The following is a 15,539-nucleotide window of genomic DNA, read 5'->3' as shown; positions in this document are numbered from 1 at the left end:
CACAAACTGTCCATCAAAAAGTGCAGTATTTTTATTTACATAAAATATTTTTTAATTAAAATGAATTTTTGATTGAAATGTAAATGAAATGAACTTTTAAAAAATTATTTCAGTTTATATTAATACAATTGTCATTTTATTATATTTGCTTTTAACATGGTATGTTAAATTTCTAATTTTTCCTGTTGAACTCATTATTCACAATATAAATACAGCCTGTTGCTGTAATGAAATTACAAATATTATACTTCATAATTTTGGTTTGATATTCATTAAGTATAATTATCCCTCATTTAATTTTTCTTTTATACATTTCTGTATTAACCATCAAGCCAATAATTGTATCATAGAAAGAGTCTGATTGGATTCACTTTTTTCCTATTTCTGTGAACAGTTTAAGTAATATTGGGATAAAGTTTTCTTGAAACATGTCACAAATCCACTTGTAAACCAAACCCATTTGGATCTTTTTTGCTTTGAAAAGTCATTTATGGCTACTTTACTTTCTTTTTTTCTGAAACTAGATAATTTTAAATCTCTATTTCTAGTCTAATTTGAACCTTTGGTAGTTTTCTACAAATTTATCAATTTCATCAATATTAGCAGTTTTGTTCATGTGCTAATATTGTTGTTTTGTTTTCAGATTTCTTAGGATCTAGTTCAGTTTTTACTTGGAACTTTTTGATTTCTTGCTTTTCTAAAATTATTTTAGAGGCATGCCCAAGTCATTATTATATTCTATCAGTCTTCACATTATAAAAAAGTTTAGAGATATGGATTTTCTACTAAGGTTGCTATACCTGCATCACAAATTTTTTTTGTCTTATAGTTGCCATTTTCTGTAATGAAATTATCTATTATTCAATTATTTGTTCTTTGATCCATTAATTCAGAGATATTAATTTACTCGAATTATTTTTCAATCCTTTCTCCAATTTTCCTTCATTGAACATAATTTTATTGACTTGTCATCAGTCGAGGAATTGTTTAATATTGCTGCTTTTCTGAATCTACTGATGGGATTTTTAAATGCCCTGACACCTGATTAGATTTTATAAAGGTATTTAATATTCCTGAAAAACATGCTATTGCATGTGTAAAATGTTTTGAGAGTTGGAAAACAATTTACAAATATTATTTCATGCAATCTGCATAATGACCAACTAATGTTTTTATTATTCCAAATTTTACAAATCAGGTAACTGATGCTGAAAAATTAATTTGAGAGTCACAAGTCAGACAGGATTTGAACTTCAGCTTTACAGATTTTAGATCCAGATTCTAGTTCCTAAGGCACTAATTGCCAAGAGGATCTAGTTTTGAATTTTACTGTTCAAATTCAGCTATCAAAAGAGAAATTTCATATTTAATTTTTTCTAAAATTCTATTCAATTTTTTACTTTTGATCTTATTTATCTTTTTGATAGATTTGACTAGATATAATGGGTTACAATGAAACTTCCCACAGTTATTTTTACTATGTATTTCTTCTTGATGTAACAATAATAATTAATAATGACAACCAGCATTGATACAACCCTTAAAGTCAGTAATGGATTTTTAAAATATTACCTTGTTTTGTCAAAGATGATATTATAAGCATATCTCATTTTATTGAATTTAACTTAATTGAACTTTACAAATATTGAAGTTTTTTTAAAATAAATCGAAAATCTCTGGCACTCCTGCATTGCAAGTCTTCTGGTGTCATTTTTCTAATACCATGGGCTCACATTATGTCTCTATATCATATTTGGTAATTTTCACAGTATTTCAAGTATTTTCCATTATTACTATATATGATATAACGATCATGGGTCAGTGATCTGTGATGCCATTAATTGCTTTGTGGTCCCTTTAAACCACACAACACAAAGTTCCCGATCAATGGTTTTGTTCTGATTGCTCAATATTTCCCCTATTTCTACTTCTCTGGTATTTCTGTAACTTGAGAAATGGCAGTATTAACATTAGGCAAATTAAGATCCTTTTAAAGACTTCTAAGTGTTTATTGAAAGGTAGAGTCAATCAATGTGACAAATTTCATTATTGTCTTATTTTAAGAAATTACCATAGCCACCCCAATATTCAACAACAACCACCACCCTGATCAATCAGCTACCAACCATCACCTTCTAGGCAAGACCTTCTATGAGCCAAAAGATGAGAGCTCAATAAAGGTTTAAATGATGGTTATCATTTTTAGCAATAAAGTAGTTTTAATTAAGGGTGACTTGGATATTTTAGACAAAATATTACTGCTCACTTAATAGGCTACCATAAAGTATAAATGTAACTTATATACATTAGGAAAACAAAAAAATCGTGAGTATCATTTTATTGCTATATTTCCTTTTTTATGCTGATCTCAACCAAACTCAAAATATCTCTGAGGAATGACTGTACTAGTATAATTCATACTTTTAATATAATAATTAAAAAAAAACTAAGGCAGATTGAGGTCATTTGCTGAGCCTAAGATCACAAAACAAATAAATGACTACACCAGATTTGACCTCAGGTTTTATTGACTCCAACTCCTATATTCTGTGCTCTGCACAACCTAGCAGCTTCTACAAGACCTACCGGTCTGGAAGTATTCAGATACTATACCAGTCTCTTCAGGTATTAGATATTATGGAAGTGAGTGAAATATTTCCTCTTAAGAGTTAATATTCCTAATGAAATCCTCTCAGAGTTAAAAATCATTAAAACAATGACAAACTATTACTCTTAGATTATTCTTAGAAGACAGAGGGAGAGAGACCTTGCATTCCAAGCCAGGTGCCCTCCTGATTCTTTTTTTTGGGGGGGGGGGAGATAGTGGACTATTTCCTGAAGGACTTGCATTTTTACTTAGTCACCTATTTTTTTAAGAAAGATTTTATTCATTTTGAGTTTTACAATCCCCGCCCCCAATCTTGCTTCCCTCCCCCCACCACAGAAGGTAGTCTGTTAGTCTTTACATTGTTTCCATGGTTTACATTGATCTAAGTTGAATGTGATGAGAGAGAAATCATAACCTTAAGGGAAAAATAAATTATAAGAGAAACTAATATGTATATAATAAGATATTGGTTTTTTAAATTAAAGTTAATAGTCTTTAGTCTTTGTTCAAACTACACAATTCTTTCTCTGGATACAGATGGTATTCTCCATCTCAGATAGCCCAAAATTGTCCCTGATTGTTGCACTGATGAGATGAGCAAGTCCATCACCACCCCTATGTTGCTGTTCATGTTTTTCTGGTTCTGCTCATCTCGCTCAGCATCAGTTCATACAAATGCCTCCAGGCTTCCCTGAATTTCCATTCCTCCTGGTTTCTAACAGAACAACAGTGTTCCATGACACACATATACCACAGTTTGTTAAGTCATTCCCCAATTGAAGGATGTTTACTTGATTTCCAATTATTTGCCACCACAAACAGGACTTCTATGAATATTTTTGTACAAGTGATGCTTTTATCCTTTTTCATGATCTCTTCAGGATACAGTCATAGTAATTGTATTGCTGGATCAAAGGGTATGTAGATTTTTATTACCCTTTGGGCATAATTCCAAATTTCTCTTCAGAAAGATTGGATGGGTTCACAGCACCATCAACAATGTATTACTGTCCCAGATTTCCCACATCCCTTCCAACATTAAGAGATGTTTTAATTTGAATTTCTCTAATAAGTAATGATTTAGAACAATTTTTCATATGACTATAGTTCTCTTTGATTTCCTCATTTGTAAATTCCCTTTGCATATACCTTGACCATTTGTCAATTGAGGAATGCATTGTTCTTTTAATAATTTGACTCAGTTCTTCACTGTATATTTAAAAATGAGTTCTTTGTCAGAAATACTAGTTGTAAAGCTTTTTTCCCAGTTTATTACATTTCTTTTGATCTTGATTACAGTGGTTTCATCTGTGCAAAAGGTTTTTAATTTAATGTAATCAGAATCATCTAGTTTGTTTTTAGTGATGTTCTCCAACTTTTCCTTGGTCATAAACTGCTTCCCTTTCCATAGATCTGACAGGTAAGCTACTCCTTGATCTTCTAGTTTGCTAATAATATTGGGTTTTTTTTGTCTAAATTGTGTGTCCATAGGGTGTGAGGCATTGGTCTAATCTTCCATATTAACTTCCAATTTTCCCTGCAATTTTTATTGAAGAGAGAGTTTTTAATCACAATAGCTGGACTTCTTGTGTTTATCAAACAGCAGATTACTATAACCATTTCCTGCGGTGGCACCTAGTCTATTCCACTGGTCCACCACTCTATTTCTTAGTCAATACCAGACAGTTTTGATGACTGATGCTTTATAATATAATTTTAGATCTGGTAGGACTAAGTCACCTTCTTTTGCACTTTTTTCATTGAATCCCTGGAAATTCTTGACTTATTATTTTTCCATATGAATTTACTCACCACTTTCTAACTCATTAAGGTAATCTTTTGGAATCTTGATTGGCAGGGCAATAAACAAGTAGTTTAGTTTCGGTAGAATGGTCATTTTTATTATACTAACTCAGCCTATTCATGAGCAGTTAATTTTTGCCCAGTTATTTAAGTCTGATTTTATTTCTGTGAGAAGTCTTTTGTAATTGTTTTCAAAAAGGTTTTCAGTCCGCCTTGACAGGTAGACTCCCTGGTATTTTTTATTATCTGAAGTTACTTTTTCTTTTTTTTAGATTTTTGCAAAGCAATCGGGTTAAGTGGCTTGCCCAAAGAGCTAGGTAATTCTTAAGTGTCTGAGGCCATATTTGAGCTCAGGTACTCCTGACTCCAGGACTGGTGCTCTATCCACTGCACCACCTAGCCACCCCCTGAAGTTATTTTTGAATGGGATTTCTCCTTTTGGCTCTTTCTGCTGCATCCTGATAGTCATATATAGAAATGTTGAGGATTTATGAGAGTTTATTTTTTTATCCTGCAACATTGCTAAAGTTATAATTACTAACTCTTTATTGACCTCCATGCTTTCTTCCATCTGTTTGTATTTTTCCCTTTTTCCCCTTTATCCATATTTCCCAGTATTTTGTTTCTTGGTCACCTCTTTCAGTGTGTTTACCCTCCTATAACAACTCCTTCCCCATTTCCCCCTTTTCCTTTCCCTTTCCTACTTCCCTTCCTTCTGTTAGTTCCTCTTTTTCTCCCCCTTCCCATCCCCCCTTTCCCCTATTAACACTTGAAAGGTAAGATAAGTTTCTTAACTTAACTTAGTGTGTATAAGTTAACTTTAAGCCAAGTCTGATGAGAAGATTTATGTGGTTCTAACCTCCTCCTTTCTTCCCCTCTATTGCAATAGGTCTTTTGTGTCTCTTAATATAATGTGATTTAGTCTATTCATTCTCCTCCATCCTCCCATCTCCTTACTGTCCCCCTTTTATAAGGAGGCATTGTTTTTAGATGATTCTATCTGACTCACAGAAAAGTCATGAGTATCCAGCACTTCTGGCTAAGTATATTCTCTCTAATAGAGTTACAATTCTCAAGAGTTATTAGATTCTTTCTCCCAAGTAGGGATATAGCCAATTTTATCTTATTGGATAGTAGTTTTTTTTTTTCTTTGCCCTTTTTGCCCCTTTTCTTCTGTCTCTTGAGCCTCCTGTTTGGTGTCCAAATTTTCTATTTAGCTCTGGTCTTTTCATCAAGAAATGTTGGAGGTCTCCCATTTCATTAAATGTCCATCTTTTCTGCTGGATGAGAAGGCTCAGTTTTGCCAAATAGTGTATTCTTAGCTGCATTCCTAGCTCCCTTTGTCTTTGGAATATATCAGTCAATCAATATATAAGTTTATCCCTTAATGTTGATGGTCCTGTGTAATCCTTAGTGTGGCTCCTTGGTATTTAAATTGTTTCTTTCTTTCTGCTTGCAAGATTTTCTCTTTTATCTATATAACTGGAATTTGCCCACAACATATCTTGTAGTTTTCATTTTAGGATCTCTTTCCAGAGGGGTTCAATATATTCTTTCAATAAATATTTTCCCATCACTAAATCCTTTAATATTAAGTCCAGGCTTTTTGTCTCTTCAATGTTTACAGGAAGTCCTATAATTTTCAGGTTGTCCCTTCTTGATCAGTTCTTGAGGTCAGTGGTTTTGCTGAGGTCAGTTCTTTTGCTGATGAGATATTTTACATTTTCTTCTATTTTTTTCTATCTTTTGCTTTAGTTTAATAGAATCTTGTTGTCTCATGAAGTCATTAGTTTCCACTGGTTCCATTCTTTTTTTATTTGTTTTTTTAGGCTTTTGCAAGGAAAATGGGGTTAAATGGCTTTCTCAAGGACACACAGTTAGGTAATTATTAAGTGTCTGAGGCCGGATTTGAACTCAGGGAATCCTGATTCCAGGGTCGGTGCTCTATCCACTATGCCACCTAGCCTACCCCATTCTCTTTTTTTTAGAGAAGAATTTTCTTCATTTACCTTTTTGCAACTCCTTTTCCAATTGGTCAGTTCTAATTTTGAAAGAATTTTCCACTTGCCCAAGTGTAGTTTTGAGAGAATTATTTTCTTTTTGTATTTGTCCAACTGTATTTTCCAAGGATTTGTTTTCTTGTGTGAGATGTTAATTATCTCTTGAGTTTCTTTTCCCAATTTTTCCAGTTGATTTTTAAACTCCTTCCTGATTTCTTCAAGGAAGTCTTTCTGGGCTGGAGATCAATTCATATTCTCCTCAGAAGTACTACATCTCTCTGGGTTAGAATCTGTTACTTCTAAGTATTTACCCCTTTCTGCTGGCTTTTCTTAATTTTTCTAGGATCTGTGTTGGGGGAGCCCCTGGTTCTCAGAGGTTTGCTTTTGAAAACTATAGTCTTTGCTCATTTGGATTAGTAATTCCAATTGCCAGTCAGTAGGAGGCGCTGGTTGATTTCTCTGGAGTGATTGAAGCCCTCTCCCAATCCTGGAGAGAGTGAGGAGGAGGTGAGGAGGAAATGTGGAGGGGCAGCAGGGTTTGAGTTGATCTTGAAAAATGGGTTCGGCTCTGGGGGAGCAAACAGGTCTCTGTAGTTCACACCTGAGCCTGAGAAGGTAGGGGGTCTGCTGCTGTTTGTTCCTGGAAGAATGCTTTGCTAAAATTATGGAGCTCAAGTCCCACACCCAACTGGACAATTTCTAGGCCTGCAGACCTTCCCTCCCCCAGGCCAAAGTTGGTTAAGCTTCTGAGACTGAGGTCCTCTAACTTCCTGCAGCTGCAGTCCCTGGGTCCCTGATCTGGTCTCTAACTCCTGGTTCACTCAACGTCCGCTGAGACACACCTTGTTGGTAGGTATTTTTCTCCTAGTTTCTTTTGCTGGGTTTTGTGGACTGAGTTTCTGTTAGGAGGTTTCTTTCATGTTATTTTTGAGAAGACACCAGGAGTACTTAACACAGTGCCTGTGTTCTCTCTGCCATCTTGGCTAGAAGTCTTAGTCACCTATTTGATGATAAAACTATTGTAAGTGGGAGAACAGTAGATTGTTCCTATGAGAAAAACCTTGCATTTCAAGGAATCTCATAAGACTCCTCTTGTTTGATGATAAGTAGGTATTGTTGCATTCCTAATTAAACAAGTTTGCAAAACATTTTATATGAAAAAAATACTTTTGAAAATTATTAGAATAGATCCATTTGGAACAATTAGGAAAATTGTATGTAAGGTTCAGAAAGTTGGTGACTCTCAATATTCATTGACATCCTTCAATGCTTCAACATCTTCATCTGTTTTTACAGTTTATTCTTTTTCCTCATCACTTTTTTTCATTATCTCTTTTTTTAAAGAAATCTTTTTTTATTTATGCATTACTCAAATATTCTTGTTATGAGTAAATATAATACCCACTCTCCCAAAAAATATAACACCTCATGAGAAATAAAGTGAAAGAAAGAGAAAAAATGTGTTTCATTCTGTGTCCCAATACCATCAGCTCTGTCTCAGGTGGGTCACTTGCTTATCAAAAGTCCATCATAGTAGTTACTTCCATATTTTTTCACAGGTGCTATTGCTGATTGTAATTCCCTCCATCCATTCTTCTCCATCGCCATCTATTATATTTTCTCTTTCCTTTTACACTTTTCCTCTTCAAAAATGTGCTGTGGGGCAGCTGAGTGGCCCAGTAGACAGAGTCAGAAGACTCCAAGCCCACATCCCACACCAGAGACCCAGCAACCACCTGGTCCCGTGGTCCTGGACGGACCACCCAATCCCAGCACCTTGCAAAAAAGTAAAAAAATGTGTTATATCTGACTATCCTCTCCTATGATGTACACTATCCTCTATCACCCACATACCCCCTTCCCCCTGTCCTCCTTCTCTCCTTTTTCTTCTATATTCTATACTCTATTGAGTGTATATATGTTGTTTTCTCTCTGACCCATTTCTGATGAGAATGAAGGTTCTCTCATTCCCCCTTGCCTTCCCCCTCCCATACCATTTCAAAAGCTACATGAAATATTTTTATATGAAATATCTTAGCCTATTCTACCTCTCCTTTCTCTTACTCCCATTAATTTTCCCTTTCACTCATTGACTCCATTTTTACAATTTATTATATCTTCAAATTCAACTCTCTCCTGTGCCATAAAAGCTCCTTTTACCTGCTCTATTAAATGAGAAAGTTCATATGAGTATCATCCTTCCATCCAGGAATATGTGCAGTTCATCATGATTAAGTCCTTCATAATTTACCCTTTTCCTCCGCTCTCTATGCTTCACTTGAGTCCTGTCCAATGACATTTAAAAACCTTACTCTAACCCTTTCTTTTCCACCTATATAGTATTTTTTTCATATTTTGGTGAACATATTGCTAATATATGACTTTACTTACCACATCACAATTCTTTATTTTAAGGTGTCAGAATTCAAATATTCCTTAAGTATAAGCAAATCAAAAAATCTTTTTAAATGTTTTTTAACCTTTTGCAAGTAAGAACGCTTTCAAAAATAACAGCAAAGCATTTTCAAGTAGTTTCTTAATTGTATGGTTAGTAGAAAGACCATTGCTTTAAGATTCTAACAAAGAAAACTAATAAGAGCCTTATATAAATCACAGAATTTTCACAATACATATTCCACTCTAAAAGCACATTTGCAGTGATCAATGCTTGATGTTAACTCATACTCTCTTAAAAAAAAACAAACTCAGTTACTTTTTAACTTTATCCCATTTCTCATGAGGCATCTACGTTGAAAGTTTTCTTTTGGTGAAATTCCCAGGATGGGGTGGGCCTTTGATTATACAGAAGCTGAATTGTGTTTTGATAGCAACTTTTCCTCTGAGAAGAAAAAGGGTGGTATAGGGGAATTCTCAGGATTGGGATTGAAGTTAGAGCAATGACTAGGAAGATAGACTCTCCCATTTCAAATAAACTTCTACCGCTTAGTGCCAAGCTACTCATTGTCAGGGAAAGCTGATCCTTCCTTACAGTGAGAAGAAAGCACTAACCAAGAAACAGAGAGAAGGAGGGGGAGCAGGGATGATCATGCATGATACAGAGAAACATACACAGATACACAAATACTATATAGTGTTGAGGCTGGGCAAAAAGATTTAAAAAAAAGTTGAGTTAATGGTGTTTAGAGATTCAAATCCAAAGCTTTAAGCTTCTGCCTCAAGTCTGATGTGAATTGACCAATAAAATGTAATCCACTGTTGTAGGTGAATTTCATTTTATTTATTTTTTCAGAGGAATTTAAAAAAAGATCAGTAATAAGCATCTTAGATAGAGCAACAGTAAAAATAGACATGATAAAAGATTTAAAAAGGGAAACTTCATTCTTCTTCTATTCATCATGAATAATGAATCATTTTTAATACTTAATGTATGAAGAGACATTTAGAGGCAGCTGGGTGATGCCTGTGGATAGAGTGCTGGGTCAGGAGTCAGGAAGACCAGAGTCAAAATCAATTAGACTTCCACTAGCTCTGTGACCCTGAGTAAGTTTCTCCCTCAGTTTCTTTAATGATAAAAGAGGAATAATAATCCCCTATCCTTCAGCTTTGTTATGAGATAACATTTGTAAAGTGCTCAGTGCAGTGTTAGAGTCATGACTAATGATTAACAAAGGCTTTTATCCTTATTCAATATCTATCCAGCTATACAAATTACATAGCATCTGAATATTCCAGGCTAGCAGATCTTTTTATTGGTTTACTAGGTGGTGCAGTAGATAGTATTGATGATGAAGTCAGCAAGACCTGAGTTCTAATCCAGCCTTTTTCATTTATTTGCTGTTGTGGCCTTAGTTCAGGTACTTAATTTTTGTCAGTTTTAGTTTCCTCATTTTAAAAGTGGGAATAATAAAAGTACAGCCATACCTCAGAGATTCTGTGAGTTTGGTACAGATCATCATAATAAAACAAATAAAATAATAAAATGAGTTACACAAAGTTTTGGTTTCTCAGTGCATATAAAATTGTACTTAATGTTTATTAAATATGTAATAATATTACATCCTAAAACCAACATACATACTTCAACAAAAATATTTTATTGCTAAATGATAACTTTTAACTGAGCCTTCAGAGAGTTATAATTTCTTGGCTTATAGATATCTTTACTCGATGTTGATGGATGCTGATTAATGAGGTTGGTGATTGCTGAAGGATGGGGTGGCTGTGGCAATTTCTAAGAATAAGACAAAAATGAAGTTTGTGACATCAGTTGATTCTTGCTTTTCTTTGAACACTTAGTTTCCTTTATAGGCTTATTAATTGATGTAATTTCAATATTTTTGTGTTTAAGTATAAGGGAGAGCAAAGGACAAGAAGAAATGGGAATAGGTGATATATGGAGTAGTCAGAGCAGAGATCACATTAAAAGTTTGATGCCTGAAATAGGTAAGGTTTATGTCATCCTAACGAAATCACAAGAGTTCAAAAAATTCAATCATAATAAGTCACCATAATAAATTTGACAATAGCAAAAACATACTTTGACATATTATGAGAATTACCACAATATGACACAGAGACATATAGTGAGCCTATGGTGTTAGAAAAAAATGTAACTATGGATTTGTAATGAAGCTGCCAAAAAAATTCAATTTATTGAAAAAATTTCCAGTATTTGGAAATCCCAGGAAAGGTAAGGCCAATAAAAGGAGGTATGGTTGCACATACCTCCTTGATAAAATAAGGAATTATTTATAAAATGCCTTCTTAACTTTAAAGGGCTATATCATTGCTAACTATTATTATTAATTATTCTAGTGATTTCAAAGAGAAATTCATGGCTATGAACCACTCCAGCCACCAACAAAAAAACAACTTAAAAGCTGAATGGAATATATTTTAATACTTCAGTACTTTGGCCATTTGTTCCTTACATTCAGAAATCTCATCATGTCTATCAGGGGATAAATAATTGATGAAGAGTCTCCTAATCAATAACCTCTCCACAGCATACTTACAATATAGATTATTTGTGTTATATTCATGTGTGTACATATACACATGTAGAAACAGATATCAGTATCACTATAAGGTGAACAAAGCACTGTGCTTGTTAGTCAGTAGGGCAAGTATTATTATTGACTAAAGATTTTCCATGGATTTTCTGTGGAAATCAGTGTTGCTTTTTTTAAAATTTTAAGCTTATATCAATAAAATTGTCAGTTTTATTTTTGCTATTATCATAGTATGTTATATTTATAGTTATATATATTGAATATAGTATTCACAATATTACTATAGACTGGAAATAGCATATAATCTTTATAGTATGGTGTAGCCTTATTGCTAATATCTGACTTAATATGTTTGATATTCATTAAGGATAATGGTCTCTTGTTAAATTATTCTTCTGTTTATTTCTGGTTTAGATATCAAGACAATAGTTGTATCATAGAAAAAATCTGGTAGAAATCAATCTTCTATTTTTGTACAATGTTTAAGTAGTATTGGAATGAAGTGTTCTTTGAAATTTTGAAAACCTGTCTTTTCCGGGGCCTTTTTGTTTGAGAGTTCATTTATATCTAACTTAACTTTCTTTTTTTTCTGAAACTGGATAATTTAAATTCTCTATTTCTTTTCAATCAACAGGAACTTTTGTATTTTGTACAAGTTCATCAATTTAATCAGCATTAAGTGTTTTTTGGCACACAGTTGCTCAAAATAGTTTTTATAATTTCTCTTATATTATCTTCATTTTTTTTCTGAATTATCTATTTTCAAGTTTTGATGCCAGATATTTTCTTCTTGTTCATTTAATCAAAACCACCAGCTGTTTGGTTTGGTTTGTGCATAATATCAGTTCTTGATTTTGCTTCTCAATTTAATGATCTGATGCCATTGTTGTTTTTATATCAAATTTCTTAATGACTAGTTTGGTCTTGACTTGGAATTTTTTAATTTGTTACTTTTCTAATTATTTTAGAGGCATACCCAAGTCATTATTATATTCTTTAGATTATGAAAGAATTTTGAGATATGTATTTTACTTTAAGGTTGCTTTGTCTGTATTACAAAAACTTTGTTTTTTCACAGTTGCCATTTTGTTTAATGAAATCTTCTATTGTTCTATTATTTGTTATTTGACCTATGAATTCTTAGGAATTAATTCAGTCTTGAATTGATTTTCAATCCTTTCTCCAAATTCTCTTCATTGAATTGTCTGCAGTGGAAGATGTGTTTAATATTTCTGCTTTTCTGAATCTGTCAGTGGTGTTTTTCATGCCCTAATACTTGTTCAAGTTCTTTAAATGTCTTATGCATAGATGAAAAACAGGCCATTGCATCTATATAGGACATTGAATTTTGCAAAACAATTTCCAAGAATTATTTCATTTAATCTGCATAATGATTGTAATAAAACTGTTATTTTATTAATCTGATTTTACTAATTAAGTAACTGATGCTGAGTAATTAAGTGATTTTTTCAGAGCCAGAAAGCCAGTTCATTGTTGAGATAGGTTTTGAACTGCAATCTTCCAGATTGCAGATCTTAACACACTAGCTGCTATGGTACCAACTGCCCAGTGGGAGAAACTTTCCTGTTCAAATTCAGAAATCAAAAGAGAGTTTCTAACATTCCATTCAGGTTATTATCTTTCTTCTTATTTATGTTTTGGTTAGTTTTGTCTAGATAATAAGGGTTACAATCAGACTTAGATTCACTTGGTAATAGTGGATATGCACTTTCTTCCTGTTGGACCTCCACTTCTCCACAGATTTGAGATATTCCCTTCCATCCTTTAACTCTTCTTGTAGAACTGGGATAACAGAGATGTGGGTGAAGTATTTCCCATCCCAGATTTCTGAATCTACATTGCAGGGAGATCAGGGAGTAGGAACAGGGTAGCTACTATTCACTTCTCCTTAGGAAAGTTAGCGCATAAACTCAAAGTTTCCCTTCTGACTTCCTACTTCCCTCTAGATTATATTCTGGCCTCACTTTTTCATGCCCCTCTCTCTATGGATAATCAATCCCCTTGGCTTTACCTTAGTGATAGTTAACCAGGCATCCATATGGGAATGATTTCTAGTAGCTGTTAATAGGCTCTGAGAGGGACCTCCCCCCCATGGGTGTTGGGCATCACATCTGAAGTTTCAAATTTTCCCCATCTTTTCTCTTTATCTTGTGTCTCACTCTGTGTGCCTCAAAGTCTTCCTCTACATTTTTGCTCTCCTTACTCTTCTCCCTCCTTTTATCTCTCTATTCTCTTGTCTCCTCTTTCTTTCCCCATCTTTTTCTCTTTCTTTCCCTCTTCATATTATTTCTTTATCTGTGCCCATATGCATTCACATCTTCATTTACCTTTAATGCTGAAAGACTGAAGTTTCTATCCATAGCAGCCAGGGCTTTGTGAGGTGGAAGAGACTACATTGATGATATATACATCAATTTTCCTCCAGGCTAGATCCCATTTTGCATCTCATAAATTAAAAAAATAATTTATGCTATAGTTTTCTCAGAAATGACATTCTATTCTCCTATTACTTATCCATCACAAACACCACACATGGGAAGTTCTCATTTTGTCTAACCTGTGTCTCTCTTCCTGCAACACTGTCTACTTCTTTCTCTTTTGGGGGGATTTTTTACAATTCTCCATTGGTCCTGTCCCCAGATGCAGGTTCAGAGACATGGATGATGATAATGGGACAGCAGTGACTGAGTTTATTTTGTTGGGATTTTCATATTTGGGGTCCCTACAGAGTACCCTCTTTTGGGGTGTGCTCTTTATTTACTTGGTCACCTTGCTAGGCAACTCCCTGATCATCACCCTTACCCTGCTGGATTCTGCCCTGAGCACTCCCATGTATTTCTTCCTTCGACATCTCTCTGTGATAGAGATTCTCTACACCACTACTGTTGTGCCTAGGATGCTGACTGATCTTCTCTTCTCACATCCTGCCATCTCTCTTGCCAGTTGCTGCACCCAGTTGTATTTTTTTTCCCTCTTTGGCATTGCTGAATGTTGCATGTTCACTGCCATGGCCTATGACCGTTATGCTGCCATTTGCCAACCTCTACATTATACCATGCTGATGAACTGGCAGGTATGTGTGGGTATGGTGGGTGCTTGTTATCTCATGGGCATCATCACAGCTTTTACCAACTCCTTATTGATCTGTACTTTGCCCTTTCATGGCACCAACATTGTTCACCACTACCTATGTGAAAATTTGCCTGTTTTGAGGCTGGCAAATGGAGACTCATTCCGGGGTAAGGCTGGGAATCTTACTTTCACTCTGTTGTTTATCATTACTCCCTTCGCACTGATCCTGTTTTCTTATGTTCGCATCCTTATTACCATCCTTGGGTTAGCCTCTGCTCAGGGACGTCAAAAAGTCTTCTCTACTTGCTCTTCCCATCTATTAGCTGTCATCCTTTTCTTTGGGACTGCAACCCTTGCCTACATGAAACCTGGAACTAATCCTACTGAAGATTCAGATCAAATCCTCTCTCTTTTCTACACAGTAGTAACCCCCATGTTCAATCCTTTTATCTATACTCTGAGGAACAAAGAGGTGATGGGAGCCCTGAGGCGTAAGGTAATGGTGAGTTATGAGAGTCTTCCTGAACATTGTTTTTTCCTGTAAATTGAAATTTATATTTTTAGAAATCAGGCAATTATTTGTTTTTCCCCTCCTCTGCTTTACACTAAAGGGAAAAGAGCAACAAAACCCTTGTAATGATAACAATAATAATAATAACAATAATAACAATAATAACAATAATAATAATAATAATAATAATGATAACTCTCATAAAGTTACTTTTAACCTGAACTTCTGTGATATTGTTTGGGGAAACTGAATGTATAGTGATGAGTTTAAGGCTGCTGTTTGAGTGGAAATTCTTGTGGGTTAAGGGACACAGGCAAGAGAAATTTAGTATGATTATGATATACCAGCTTTGATGCACCTCAGACTGTACTACCTGAAGACTTAGGACCCTTCCCCATGTTAGAACCTTGCAATGGAGCCCTCCCCTTCTTCCCGAGTAAAGCATTTTCTTGGTTATGCTCAGTGACAGTAGCTCCTTTAATGGTGAGAAACTTTAAACAGGGCAAACTCTTTATATGTTTGAAATTACTAGGAGCAGGGAATATTCAGAT

At 34.4% G+C, this 15,539-nt stretch overlaps 1 protein-coding gene across 1 annotated transcript; it reads left to right on the top strand.

The window, feature by feature from the left end:
* The first annotated feature begins 14,061 nt into the window (after positions 1-14,061).
* Positions 14,062-15,021, top strand: LOC141512181 (olfactory receptor 10P22-like). Its single transcript, XM_074221025.1, has one exon. The coding sequence runs from the start codon at positions 14,062-14,064 to the stop codon at positions 15,019-15,021; it is 960 nt and encodes a 319-aa protein (XP_074077126.1).
* The last annotated feature ends 518 nt before the right edge of the window (positions 15,022-15,539 follow it).

The sequence above is a fragment of the Macrotis lagotis genome, chromosome 2, assembly GCF_037893015.1.
Source record: "Macrotis lagotis isolate mMagLag1 chromosome 2, bilby.v1.9.chrom.fasta, whole genome shotgun sequence".
Taxonomy (NCBI): Eukaryota; Metazoa; Chordata; class Mammalia; order Peramelemorphia; family Peramelidae; genus Macrotis; species Macrotis lagotis.
Note: the sequence above shows the minus strand (reverse complement) of the source record. Positions and strands in the feature narration are given on the sequence as shown.

Bases quoted from the DNA above. Each gene is read 5' to 3' on its own strand.
- LOC141512181 (XM_074221025.1), top strand. From the start codon at position 14,062: ATGGATGATGATAATGGGACAGCAGTGACTGAGTTTATTTTGTTGGGA.